General features: G+C 43.5%; 1 protein-coding gene across 15 annotated transcripts in view; it reads right to left on the bottom strand.

The window, feature by feature from the left end:
- The window catches only part of LOC135898235 (neprilysin-1-like), a 521,227-nt gene that overhangs the window by 247,297 nt on the left and 259,746 nt on the right, over nt 1–14,184 (bottom strand). For all 15 annotated transcript variants that reach the window (XR_011514790.1, XR_011514789.1, XR_010563291.1 and 12 more), the window contains exons 12-13: nt 8,660–8,743; nt 1,804–1,965 (exon numbers count right to left, since the gene is read on the bottom strand). Coding sequence is in view for 10 of the 15 variants with exons in the window: in XM_065427075.1 (XP_065283147.1) it covers nt 1,804–1,965; nt 8,660–8,743 (246 nt within the window). In the remaining 5 variants the exon portion in view is untranslated. The remainder of the gene's footprint in view (nt 1–1,803; nt 1,966–8,659; nt 8,744–14,184) is intronic.

Here is a 14,184-nt window from a genome sequence, read left to right as displayed (position 1 = left end):
ACGCAAATTCCGACGGCAAAAATTCGTTTGTATTGTCCATGTAATTGCTATCGCAATATAAACGATGGTAATGTGCGCATTCTATGCCTCACTGATGTGTCAAACTGCGTCGTACTTTAATTAGCGGGGACTCATAACAGAACCCTCTACCGAGTGCAGATAGCACCCATTTCAATGAAATCAGGTTGCCTACCATATAAATTGCGAACTGGAGCCCCATTCCGTTTTCGGGCCGTACAAAACCAACACAACGCTTCGGCTAGCTGAACAATGCAAGGGGTATGCACTAGACAGTGTACTAAAATTATGCCATTGCCATTTTTATTAAGAATATATATATATATATATATATATATATATATATATATATATATATATATATATATATATATATATATATATATATATATATATATATATATATATATATATATATAAAAGGAGGGAGAGAGAGAGAGAATTCTGATGGAGCACATAACGTTAAAGGAACTCTTCAGGTGTATTGCATGAAAAAGCGGGTATTACTTGCATATAAAAGTGTACTGTCCAAGGAAATATTCTCATATATTCGCTATCCTAATAAATATTTACTTTTGAGACCTCGACAACGCGAAATTTAACCAAGTGGTGATCTCTGATTGGCAGGAATCTAGCACAGTTTTCGAGTTGTGTGTCCTTATAATATATCAAGCAATACACTAGCAATGAAGCGACGAACTTCCAAAAGTTCGGGTTTAGAAGTCTAGGACGATATGAAGCGAAACGCCATTGTAGTTTTTACAAGATTCGTGGGACTGATGAATCATAATTGGTACTAGCACCGGGAATTTCGCATGGACTTCACTCGTCATGCTCAGATTAAAATTTGCAATTGCATCATGCAGCTTAAACAAAATAATTAGGCCCTTAAGTAGTGAATGTTTTGTCTATCTGAAAAGTACGATAATACGTGAATGTAATTCAGTCTCTTGCTGAAACCGTAGTGAGAAAGCTGCCCAGCGCTTGCTGTCGCAGATTTAAACATCTGTTCAAACTGAAAGAAATTAGTGCAGAAACTCGCCACTGTGAAATTGTCATATAGAGCGTAGCAATCTTTCTAATTATCACTTATCAAGCCCATTACACTCTACACATAATATGAAAACTGCCGTATTTTAAGAGATAAGCTAAACCGGTGAATACGACGCACAGCATGACAATTTTCCCAGCAAACACATTTTTACAACCAAGTTCATGTTTCGGTAATGAAAGAAATGTTTCTGCAATACTTTTAGCTTTCGCCTGCGACACGCTCGCCTGCTTTCCAGCGCGACCTCTTCAGAAGTTCCTCCCTGCTGTCGCAGACGCAATTCTCAGTTCGCAGGACCGGGAGTTTTCTGGGGTCGTGAATGCACTGCTGCCACAGAGTGGACCAAAAGGGTTTATACTTCAAGGGCCGCATAGGGGTACTTCACTAAGGGTTCTTACATTTATTGTGTTATCTACCCTATCAGCTTGTGCCTGCCACGCCGAGGTGTGGTCACAGTGGGACTGAGAGTCAAGCTAAACCTACCTGATCTGTTCTTCATGCGCTCAGACACGCCTGCGGTTTTACTCCAGTGTCACCTCGCGCACCAGCGCGATGCTACGCCGCTGTTGGCTCTACTCTTCACGCTAGCTTCCTGATACGCTTTGGGCCGAAAGCTACACCTTGAAATTTTTTCCAGTGCTTGGCCTTCAGGCGAAAGTGGCTATTTTTTCTTGATAAAGTGAGCACAATCGTAATGACGCCGCAAGCAGCACGACTCCGCAGTTGCCACGCACCTATGATGCTCCCCTCGACGGCCCACTGCGCCTCGAGCCTGGTGCTGGTCAAGTAGCGGTGGCGAGGAACCTTGTTGCGGCGCAGCCAGCCGCCACACACGTGCTCGTAAAAGTCCTCGCACGGGAGTATCGAGTCTGTCATCGACTCTGTGAACACGTTCACTGGTGGAAGGGCGAACGAAATGAACGAACATTGTTAGCGTCTTTCCAAGAACTGAAAGTTGGGCGAGCCAGCAGGGCGTATATTTTCAGGAAAGGCACCACCGAAAAAGAAGGACTCCGACACGAAATGGCACTATAACGCAAGCGCTGACTCTCAGCTACGAGCAATATTGTACAGTCCGGGCCCTGCGCAAATAATAGGCTAACGGAGCACGAATCGTCTACACGTAGCAACTATGAATAACACATTGCCTTGCGTTGCGAGAAATGTGACAGCGCGGTTTTTTAACGACATAGATTGCAGTTTGTTTATTCAACTTTATTCAACTATAAACCTATAACATCCACCACGAGAGAATGCATAGCGCGCCAGCGAATGCAGTAGTCACCAATGTTCATCGCATGAGCTTGCACACTGTGTACGTGGTTACGTGGTTCTTATCCGGGCTTAAAGAGAATCGATGATGCTGAAGTGAAAATAGCATGATGGAAATAAGATAATCATTGTGTAGATGCTACCGTCTATCCAGGCTCTTTCAAGACTGCAGAAATGACTCCCATTCAGACAAACAGGTATACTTCAGAGCCGTTAAACTACCTATGCCTACACATTGAGTTTTCAGGCTATATTTGTAGTTACAAGCGGACTCTGACACTTTTATGGCGTTAACTGCGAAGTTGAACGTATTGCTCTGCAGCTTGAATTAGCTTGGTGCATTTCTCACGAGTTGACTTAGTTATCGTAGGATGTGTTTCTAGGATAAAAGATATCCACACTGGTGTCAATATTTTACTATATCGATGTACCCGGGTACACTCCATGCTCGATAAAGGACATTTGCTCCACTTCTTGCTGTCGGTTAAAACGACGCTCATTTCAAGAACTGATCTATCGGAGCTGTGTAATTCCATGAGTGCTAAACACAGCTCCAAAACTTCACATTTCAGATTCGACTGAATATTTTCTATTTTGAGCGCATATTACTCAGTAGCACGAAATAGAATTTGGCTTCTTTGCCAAATTATACTTTAGGAGGAAAAAGATACCGAGAATTTTCATTGCGGAGGCGCCATTTTTATGCACCGGGCATCGTCGCAAATTCGCAATAATGTGAAATAGAAAATATTACGGCTACAATCAGTGCATGTTTTGTGTGAAACACATACGTAAAGAAGCGCCATCTAGCATTTTTCTAGGTTTCTGTGCAAAACGGACGTCTTTTACAAAAATTCCTTAATTTGATACACTTTCCGAAAGTTGCTATATTCACGAATGTTACGTATTAAACCAATATATGTAGTCTTTCCAAATTTAGTGGGCCGTGAGATCTTAACCTATTCAATAATTCTGTTGAATATAGTTGCTGTATCACAGACTATGATTTTTACAATTTGCCTAAAATGTGAAGCTTCCACGAAAACGAACACAATTTAAAAATGAAAATAAAAAGCCCCTTCGCTAATCTTTCTCAAGGTCTCGTAAACAGCTGTTCATAGACACTGGAACAAGAACATTAAAAAAGCATGCTCCATTATTTTGCTTGTAATGACAATATAGGTGGTAGAAATGAGAACTTCGCCAGCATGCAGCAAAGCGCTGAGAAAAAGAGACATCCGGCTAAAAAGAACGTGCATAAGCTTCTGAGTTGCCTAAACTTTACCATGGTTGCGACAGAAAAGCAATTTTGGTGCACTGGAATTATGATTTCAAGGACGCGGCTCTACAACATCTTTCTGTCGTAAATTCGTGCATTATGCACGAATTTACGACAGAAAGACGTTCTTCCCCCTTGCGCGCGAGACTGATCCGCGGTCGCAGGCTCGCCATCGCATGCTTTCACTTGCGCGCACAGCATACGGCACGCGGCGACGACTTTGCCGACTTTGGACTTTATACGGAACCTCGCAGCGACAGCGACGCCGGCGGCAGAAATGCATTTGGAGTGTCCTTATAGTTGCAATCGCACTAAATCGCCTCTCTTGAAGGTGTTGGTACAGTGCAGAAGAATGGAGAGTGGGCTCATGGAAAGCGGCGGCAGACGCAGCAAGTGAAGTTAAATACGGTGAAAGTCTCCGGTAGTCGGAACACCCCGTTAACCTGAAGAAACTACGGACACTCCGTCTGTTTCGGGTGCGCTGGCAGCCATTGATTTTGGTTGCGGAGCTTACCAATAGCCATTTAAGTCTCAACCTTCAGTGGGTACCGCCATCTGTTAGACTTGCACGCAATGAAGCAGCAGATTAAATTAGGAACACCTACGAATTACCTCTTATATAAAGTTAAGGAATTATGAGCACTTTGTAAATCACCTCATCATCCAAGAGTGGTTCAAAAAATTCCCCAAGAGAAGGTATGCGCCGCTACATAGAGCAGGCACGTACCCAGGATTTTTTTTCGGGGAGGTTGGGCAACCCAAGGTAACTTTTCTATGCAAACGAGGCGGGAGGGTACCTGTACTAGTACAAATGTCAATAACGCCCACCATTCGCCATAAATACGCTTAAACCCGCAAAAGAGAAATCGAATAAGGTGTATTTCACAGGACGCCTGTGATATACACCTCTTCTTTACTTGGCAAACAAGGAACCACATCAAATATGGAGTCGCGCAGAAAGAAAACTGCCAATAACAGGCAAACAAATGAAAGTGCAACATAAAGATTTCAGTTAACATCATCACCAGCCTATTTTATGTCCTATCTTATTTTCTGTTTTAGCCTATTTTATGTTTTATGTCTGTGTTTGCACACGGACTGCGCGGGGTTTGTTACTCCACCAGCCAATCAAAGGAGGAAACAAAATTGTCATGTGGCCTTTTCAAAATGGCGTCGTACTTAATACCTCCGGAGCATCTGCTGTTATTGAAGAGTCTTTTCATCGACGGAAGCAATGAGGTGTGCAACAGACATAGACAAAGCGTATAGAGTCTGAGCATTTCACTCCTCAGAAGTCTGCCCACCGTGGTTGCTTAGTGCACAGCATGCACGAGTTCGCGGGATCGAATCCCTACCCCGGCGGCCGCATTTCGATGGGGACGAAATGTGAAAACACCTGTTTAGTTAGATTTAGCTGCACGTTAAAGAGCCCCAGGTGGTACAAATTTCCGTAGTCCCCAACTACGGCGTGCCTCATTATCAGATCGCGGTTTTGGCACCATAAAACTCCATAATTGTTTAATATTCAATAGTCTGCGGTACAGTTCATTTTACTGCTGAGCCCGTTTTACTCATTAAATTTCATCGCCAGCTGAAGTGAAACTTGACAATAAATAGTTGCAGCGAAGCAAGCATTTTATTGCACTTCAATAAAGAATTAGGCTTCGTCATTTCCACTATAATAGGCGAGGGAAAACGTATAAAATGATGCGCTAATAATTTTATTTTTGTGGCTACCGCCTTATTTGGGTATTGGAAAAGATTACGAATGATTCGGAGCCTCGCGGAGGAACAGTGGTTGGCGGTTATGAGGGCGTGCGCGAGATTTAAGTAGTATACGACTATAGTGGCCTTTTTAAAAAATTAGTTCTGGAAGAATTATAGAGAAATATATATTTGCGGAACAATCACAGTTCTCTTGGATCCCTTGTTTACTGCTCTACCAAGTGAACTGCCAAAACCGACTCGTATTGTTATTTGGGAAGTTCCGTAATGATGCATGGCCGCCAGTCCAGCACAACCACGTAGAGCACAGAACGCTGCGGTTCTAACCGTACTGCGCCCACCACGGAAAGTGAGAAAAACAACTACATAAGCACAGCAGAGAAGTGGCTACGTCAGGAAACTCGACTGATGCATGATTCAAAACACACAGAATTGTTCCCCACTTTCTGCAGCGTTTTCTCCACTTCCTTTTAAATAAAAAGATGCTGATCCATAAATATTTTCACACATAATGGTTAAATTTGTTAGTTTTCGATTTCCCTTCCTGTTTGGCTGTTGCCTTGGCTTGATTTCTCAACTCCTTGCGACCCTTGTTTCCAGTTGCACATTTTGCACAAGGAGTGCTGGACAATTAGAGAAAACCAGACGATCTAACGGGTGGCAGTCATATTGCTCAGGGGAATAATGGTTATTGCAGGGTTTGATGATGGACGGTCTTTCGCATTATTTTTTTTTTTTATTATTTAAGCCATTTCGCGGGTATATGGTTCCGACGATGTGCCAGCGTCGTGGCAAGCCGCCACTCGAGGGAATTATGAAGCAAAAGGAAAAGTTATACTCAACGGGCGTTTTCTCCGGCTGCAATTCGTTCCTCAAGCACACAGACCAGCTGACTATGAACCGAATCGCTTTCCTGGTCCCTGAATCAGTCTAAACGAAGGAGGTCGAACTGACGAAGCAACAGCCATGCACGTGGCTGTTGAATATATGATGAGAACTGAACGCATCCCTAGTTAATGGCGCGGGAGCCGAACAGATGAGAAAATTGGCCTCTACACCCTAGGACATGCCGATGTGTACCGTCATCCAAAAGGAGTGAAAAAGGCAGCAAAATGTTGAGCGCCGAATAGCTGTCAAGTCTCAACATTGATTTGGCGGCGCTTTCGGAATGTGTGTGAGTATTGGTGGCGTGCGCGGGGATGGCGGGGGGAGGGGTATGCACTTAACTTTGGAAGGGGGGGGGGGGGGGGCTGGGTACGTGCCTGTCTTGAGCGCAAGGAACCGGTAGCGTTTTCCGAAATACCTAAGTTTCTGAGACAGGACGTTTCGCGCCTCTTTGCAGATTTGCTACGAAAGCATGGCTTTCCGAAAGTGGGGATCATTCTTAGGGATGGTGGGCTTTTCTTTATGCAGTATGTAACAACCTTCTGTTTTTTTTTTTTGAAGAAGGCGGTAGAACAGAGAAATCGCGGGCACTATCTGCCAGCTAACCCCACCCTAACTAACGCCATCCCCACTCCCACCATCACATCTTCACATCTTAGGTTATATTATGGCGTCTCTAGCAGAGCCATAGCCTGCACGATATATATATATATATATATATATATATATATATATATATATATATATATATATATATATATATATATATATGAGAGCATTTTTTACCTGCCGTAAATGCGGTTACTTGCCTACAATCCACTGCAGTACGAACGCCTTTCCCTGCTATCCCCAATTAGCCCTGTCTTGCGCCAACTGATTCCAGCAAGCGGCCGCGAATTTCATAATTACATCGCTCCACCTAGTCTTATGCCGTCCTCGTCTGCGTTTCCCTTCTCTTGGTATCCATTCTGTAACCTTAATGCTACAACAGTTCTCTAATCGGCGCGTTACATGACCTGCCCAGCTCCATTTTTTTCTCTTTAATGTCAATCAGAATATCGGCTGTACCCGTTCGCTCTCTGATCCAAACCGTCAACCACAGAAGGAACAAATTATCTGCGCTGCAAGATACGAACATGTGCTGTTGAACAAAATGAGCTACGCAAAGTTGTTCTTTTGACGTATCTTTATTTGATTCAAGTGAATGGGTATTGTACTAAGTGCATTTTTCTGCATAATATTTATAAGTCCTTCTGTCGCAATCGTGGTAAAGCTTAGGCAATCACACGGTTGCGCGCATTCTTTTTACCCCGATGTCTCTTTTTCTTAGCCCTTTGCTGCACGCTGGCGAAGCTCCAATTTCTACCATCTATATTGGTATTACAGAGAAAATAATGCAACCGGTTTTTTTTTATGTTCTCGTTCCGGTGTCTGTGAACAGCTGTTTCCGAAATGTTGAGAGAAATAAGCGACGTGGTTTTTTATTTTCATTTTTAATAGTGATCATTTCCCCACATTTGAGGCAAATTGTAAAAAGGATAATTTGTGATGCAGCAACAATATTAAACAAAATTATTCAATAGGTTACGGTCTCACAGCCCACTAAATTTGAAAAGACAGACAACATACATGGGCTTAGTACATGAGAATTCTTAAATATAGCAGCTTTTTCAAAATTGTATCAAATGAATCAATTTTTCTAAAATAGTTCCGTTTTGCACAGAAACCTCAAACAATGCTAGATGGCTCTAATTTACGTATGTGTTTTACAGCAAAATGAATTCACTGTAGCCGCAATATTTTCTATTTCACATTGTTGTGAATTTAGACAATGTCCGGTGCATGAAAATGGCGCCTCCACACTGAAAAATTTCGGTGTTTCCTTCCTCCTAAAGTATCCATTTGGCAAAGAAGCCTGGTTCAATTTTGTAATACCAAGTCATATGCGCATAAAATACAGAATCTTCTAGGAAATCTACAATATTGATTTTCGGACCCGTGTTGATCTCTTGTGGAATAACACAGATACAAAAGGATACCTGCGGGCTACACATAAGCTCGCAAACGAATACCGTAAAGGATTAAAGAAAGCAAATTTGTCCGTCTTCTTGAATTTAGATCTGGCACGGACCTTGGGCGCACTGCATAATAGAGACCGGATTTCAGCCAATGTAAGAACAACTTTTTGCTACCGCCGAGGAACGGCCGCGTCTCTCTGCGCGGAAGAAATCTTTACGTGCTCTGGCTGTAAAATTGCTCGGCACCACAGTTGTAAAGCGCGCTATGCATCATAACAGCATTTCTCTTCGCTGTAGGCACAAGTGCAGGCGTACTCCAAAATTAAAGTAAATAAATAGATGAACAAAGACACAAACACAAAAATAAGTAAATACATATATGAATGTCGACTGGCTTTTTCATGTCCTTACCAAATTCTTTGCAGTCGTTCGTGTAGCAAGTAGTGTTCTCTAGTATTTTGTTCATTGTTGGAAACAGCGAGGGATTGAAGCAGCCTGCAAAAAAGGTTTAGACAAATAGATTCGGCCACTGAGTGGGTCATTGAGAATTGGATAGAAAAACTTAGGCCTATAATCTACGCCCACCGTAGACTGTGCCAAGTTCGACATCAGATTCCCGCATTTCTCCCTCTTTGCGAGAGATGTAGAGACAGGTCTTAATTAACAAAGATACATTCAAATTTAGGTAAGAACTAGAGCCCTCACACTTTAGCAAAGTTAGCCAAACCATCGGTTCACATATTGGTTAACTTCTTAAGCTGTACTCTGCGACTTTAAAGAGTATCGAACATTCAGTGTGTTGTTGGTAAGTGCTGCGACCTGACTTTATAAAACAGTGCTGGAACAAACGACGCTTCATGCAGGATCCAACCGAGGAGAACCGGAAGTTGGGCCAGTTGGCGTTAAATATTTCCTCGGAACAGCGCCAGAAGGGGGGACATCAAGAAGGAAATTACAAGACAGGATTGACTAACATCTCTGACTGGTAGTTGAGAGTCAACTAGTATTCAACTGAGTTAATAAACAAAACGCTGATTATGCGGTTGACGCGCCGCAAAAACAATTTTCAAAGTAATCTCTAAATCAACGCAAAGGTAAAGTTCTTAGAACGTGTTGACTATGAACGCCCGGAATCAGTTCTGCTCCGTCCGAAGAAAGATCTAGTATACCTTGCACATGTAAAAAGAAGAAAAAATACCCGTAGAAATATTGTGTGTGCTAGGAACACCAGCTCAGTTATTCTGTTTGAATGTTTCCTCGCGTGGGCGCGGGCTTGCTGCACTAAGACAACTATTTAAAAAAGTATTGCCCGCTTAATAGCTGTTTGTTTGATGGCTGAAGATGTAGGTGTTCGCGCGTTCAACGTCGCTGCCGGTACCAGCACAAGTGTTGCGCCTTGTGCGGCATGCGCAGATGAGAAGGGAAGTGCTGCGAAAAAGAACGAAAGAAACAAAAAATACACACAGAAAAGCAGAACGTTACGCAAACCGCAGGTAGCCGCCTTGGCTAGGAAACATCTCCAAGGCAAAAATAAAAACGGCGACGGATGCTGTGGGCTCTCTGCTTATAGGCTCTCTCCCACGAAACCAGTGCGGATAGTCCAAGAGGGCACAAAAGCAGTTTTCTTTTATTTCACACAAGAGAATGCGATCACGTTTATAAGCGAGAATAAATTTTTATATCACTGGTGATGCGTCGGGGAGGGTGACGTATTGTTACACAATTTGAGTTTAGTAACCCCAGCTGCTGCTTACGACTTACGCAAGGGCATCAGGTCCGAAAGCGAACTCTTCATCACGCCCCTTTTAGTTGAACATGTCCCATGTGTCACCATGTGAACAATTTCCAAGAAATTGATTATGCATTCAGAGCGTTCCTCAGCGTTGCCTCTCGCGGTGGCAATGAACCTTCACAAAATAGGCAGTCATTTTGGGGCAAGTATAAGTGGTCAACCGTGTCTAGTCCAGTCCATGTCACAGCCATTCAGCTTAACACGTTTTATTTGCTGCTGTGCGCAAATTGTGCTTTAAACGTGGGACACTGGTGATAAAGCAAAAATTAGCTCGCGCGTTCCCTGCGGCAGTATGGTACGGTTTGTTGTATTGCTTTTTTTTTCTTTTGCTGCGCGGAGGGAAGTTATTGTGACTCGTCGGTTTTATTTTGGAGGATGGATCAAGCAGCCTTTCCTGTACTCAAACCCATTCTGTAACTGCGGATATTTGTAATCATGCTCTGGAACTTGCTGGAGGAAGTACGCGGGCCAGCGGCTAAAAGCCAAAACAGTGTCAATGTTTCCAACGGTGGCGAGGCGCCACCCATCGATGCCAACAAAACACAGGCGCGCTGTTCTTGAACAGTGTTCGTCGTTTCGCCGCTTTTGTCGAGCGACAACGCCCCCGCCTGCGCTCACAGTCGGTCGAGTCTCTGCGTACATGACGAATCATACGAAATAACATTTCCTTCCTCGAAATGGCGCGGTCATCCAAAGCAACATCGGAGGTATATCAACCGGTAAGACGCAGCGCTGGCACTCTCCCCGCGACCTCACTGTTTATCCCAGTCGCGGTTAGGAAGTTGACGCCAATGTGATGCCATTGCAAACAATCTTAAACGTATTTCTATCCAGAACATTGCGGAAGAGAGCCGTAACCCATTGGTCATCATCGTCATCAGGAGCAGTCTATTATCATGTCCAGTGCAGGATGAAAGCCTCTGCCAGCGATCTCCTTTTATTGTTATTTTGCTCAAGCTAATAGCATCTTGCAACTGCCCATTTCCTAATTTCAACGTCCAACCTCATTTTCTGCCGTACTCGACAGCGGTTCTTTTCCCCTAGCACCCATTCCGTACCTGCGCTGCGGTCTGTGTCCCTCTCTTCGTCCTGTTGTTTAGCGCCGTTCACTGCTCATAATACAGAATCAACCAGCCCTAATGCGTACTGTTCTGCAGTTAAGCGTAAAAGTTGTTGTACCACCGTTCTTATCGCCATGCTCAACCTATTCCCGGGCTTTCTTGTGAACCACCAGTTTCTGCTCCACATGTTAGCTCCGGTAGAATGCAAAGATTGCAAAATTTTATTTTAATTGACAGTGGTACGCTGCCACTCAGCCTACCGTATTCGCTTCAACCATTTTTATTCTGTAAATTTTCTTCTCAGGATTACGGTCCCCTATGCCTAAATGACCTAGTTAAACGTACTCCAGCACATATTGGCGACGCTGACTGCTGAGCATAAATTCTTGTTCCCATACAAGGCTATTAAACATTACCTCTGTCTTCTGCATGTTAGTCTTCAATCCTACTTTCACACTTTCTCCTTTAAGATCCGCAATATTTTGTTGAGCAAAAGGAGAACAGGTAAATTGAGAGCCAACGTTTCTACAAATGGATTTTGCTTTTTCAAGGTGACCTATGCTTTGCTCGGCACGGTATATATAGATAAGGTTCTTCAAAAGGGCAGATGGCGTAGGGCGCTTGGGCGAGGCAACGACCAAGGGTGCGTGAGCGGCGAGGGTGTAGAATTGAAAAGAAAGATGTGTTAACGTTGGTACTCCGTGTGTCTAGTTCCGTGTGTCAGTCGACCGTTTGTTAGTTTTTTTTTTTGTGGAAGGAGCCTTGACGACGTGGGGAGAGGTGAGGGAATATATGCTCCGCTGGACCTCAGTTAGCTATCGTCTCTCTGGAAGAGAGAATAAAAGCAGTGGCAGGAAATGGTGCTCATGAAAAAAAAAGATACCTAAATGCAATTAACAAATAGACAAAACAAAAAGACTAAAGGAAAATAAACAAAACTCTAATCACCCCAATGAAATAACTAACGGTTGCTGCATATAGCTTAAAATTTGGCATAGCGAATATATGCCGAAGTTCCCTTAGAAACGTTCATGCCTATTGGTCGCAATGTCTTGAACTTATCGATTAGGTATGGTTCTCTGTATGTTGTGTCTCGCGCAGAACGGGAACTTGAATGTGGAGTATAGAGTTTAAGTTCGTGAAAGTTATGACCTGGTTAGTTCAAATGTACTGCAACGGCTTTGGACAGCTTTTTAGCTGTGCTCGCACGATGTCTGTTTAATCTTACGTTGTTTGACCCGGCTCACCGAAATATTGTTTTGGTACAGAAGGAACACATTAGTGTATAGATGACATCGAGAGTAGAGCGAGTAAAGCTAGTTTTCACATCTTGTGTGTAACTACTTGGAGTCCTCTTAATTTTAATGTGACTTTGAAAGGGTCTGCAGATTTCGCGCCTGGGGCGACAACCTACTATTATTACGCGGGAAATGATGTCGGCTAACTGTTGCATGAGCGAACGTGTCTTTACTGCTTCTGTTTCGGCTACAGGTCGCCCTTGGTACCACCTGGAAGGTTTTTCTCCGATGCTCGTTACTTCATGATATCGCGTGGTATTTTCGTAGGATGTTGTTTGCGTTTGGGAATGTATTAGAATATTTTTTGTAAAGGCTGCTGGTCTCTCAGATTCTGGTGCAGACTATTTCCTAGCTAATTCCGACTGCCTCTCCAATCTCGATGCCACATCATAAGTTTGTCGAGAAGAACTTGTGGATCGTTTCTTTCTGCTAGCGTTGCTTTAAGGCCGTTTAGGTGGTGGATACTCACACGTGTACTTGTCAATCTTTCACGTGTGACCGCTTTCTACTTTCGCGCAGGTCGTCCGCGGCCAGTGATTGAACTCCGGCGTAGAAGTTGAATTCGTTCGGCGGCCCAAGTTTCGGTTCCGCCTTTCCAGTGTCTTCTCGATGCCGGTGGCCTCGCGAAGAAGCTCGTGAGGCCACCGTGTCCGGGCTTCGTGTCCAGAGAACTAGTCACCCTATGTGGACATCATGATGCTCAAGAACAAATAGGTAGGCCGCTTTTGTCTTCTTTCCAAAATGGATTAGGTTCCCGTGGAAGAAAATTTTATAGCAGAAATCTTTTTTCGGTCTATAGGGTGTCTAATATCAACACACTTACCCAGTGACTATGTAAATTCTTCAATCACCACCTGTAACACATCCCCACAACCATCCCATCTCTTGTTAAAGACATCCTATTTCCTTCGTATTGTCGACAGTATTCTCGCCAACCCAATCTTTTCCAACCGCGTTATTCTAGTGATTTTGCATGTTTCTGCCATTTACACTAACATACCCATGAGTGAAGGAATTGAAGCCGGGTCGGGATCTCTCGCAGGCAATTCCCAAGCGCACGCGCGTGAAGTTTGCCTAGTTATCACGCTTAACTATTTCGAATTCAACTCTATTCACAACTTGAAAATTTCCGGCACTACCATGAGAACACAATTCTCTTCCACGTGAGGCAACATTTTCAAGAGACACCTTTAAGGAAATTTTATAAAGTAATGCCCTATATATCGCACACCTATCTGCGTTATAGTGACGACATATTTATATAAATAATTGGGACACGGTACAAGCACGTTAACCGAAATAAGTAACGATTTCGAACATTTTCAACCGAACAGTAAATTTACTGCTCCCCGCTCTCCTTGTTTGGAGACGACGGTCCAGGTAGAAAATAGAAAACTGAGAACAGCACTTCAGAGGAAGCCTTCGAATAGCCACCAATATTTAGACTACACCAATCATCACCTGCGGCACTGCAATCAAGAAATGTTTGTCGGGCAAGCGAATAAGAAGAATGTGCAGCAAAGAGAACGAATATGTCCACCACCTAAAGGACTATAAAGCAACGCTAGCAGAAATAAACTATCTACGACTTCCTCTAGACAGGGCTTATGATGTCGCGTGAAGTTTGGAGAGGCAGTCCTTTAACTAAGAAACAGCCTACAACAGAATCAGATACCACCAGCCTTTAAAACAAAATATTCTAACACCCTCTCAAATATTAACATCTTACGAAAACACCACCCAACGTTATCAAGTAACGAACGTCGGACGAACGCGTTCCCAGTG

The sequence above is a fragment of the Dermacentor albipictus genome, chromosome 5 (genome assembly GCF_038994185.2).
Source record: "Dermacentor albipictus isolate Rhodes 1998 colony chromosome 5, USDA_Dalb.pri_finalv2, whole genome shotgun sequence".
NCBI classification, from domain to species: domain Eukaryota; kingdom Metazoa; phylum Arthropoda; class Arachnida; order Ixodida; family Ixodidae; genus Dermacentor; species Dermacentor albipictus.
This window is presented reverse-complemented; position numbering and strand designations above follow the sequence as displayed.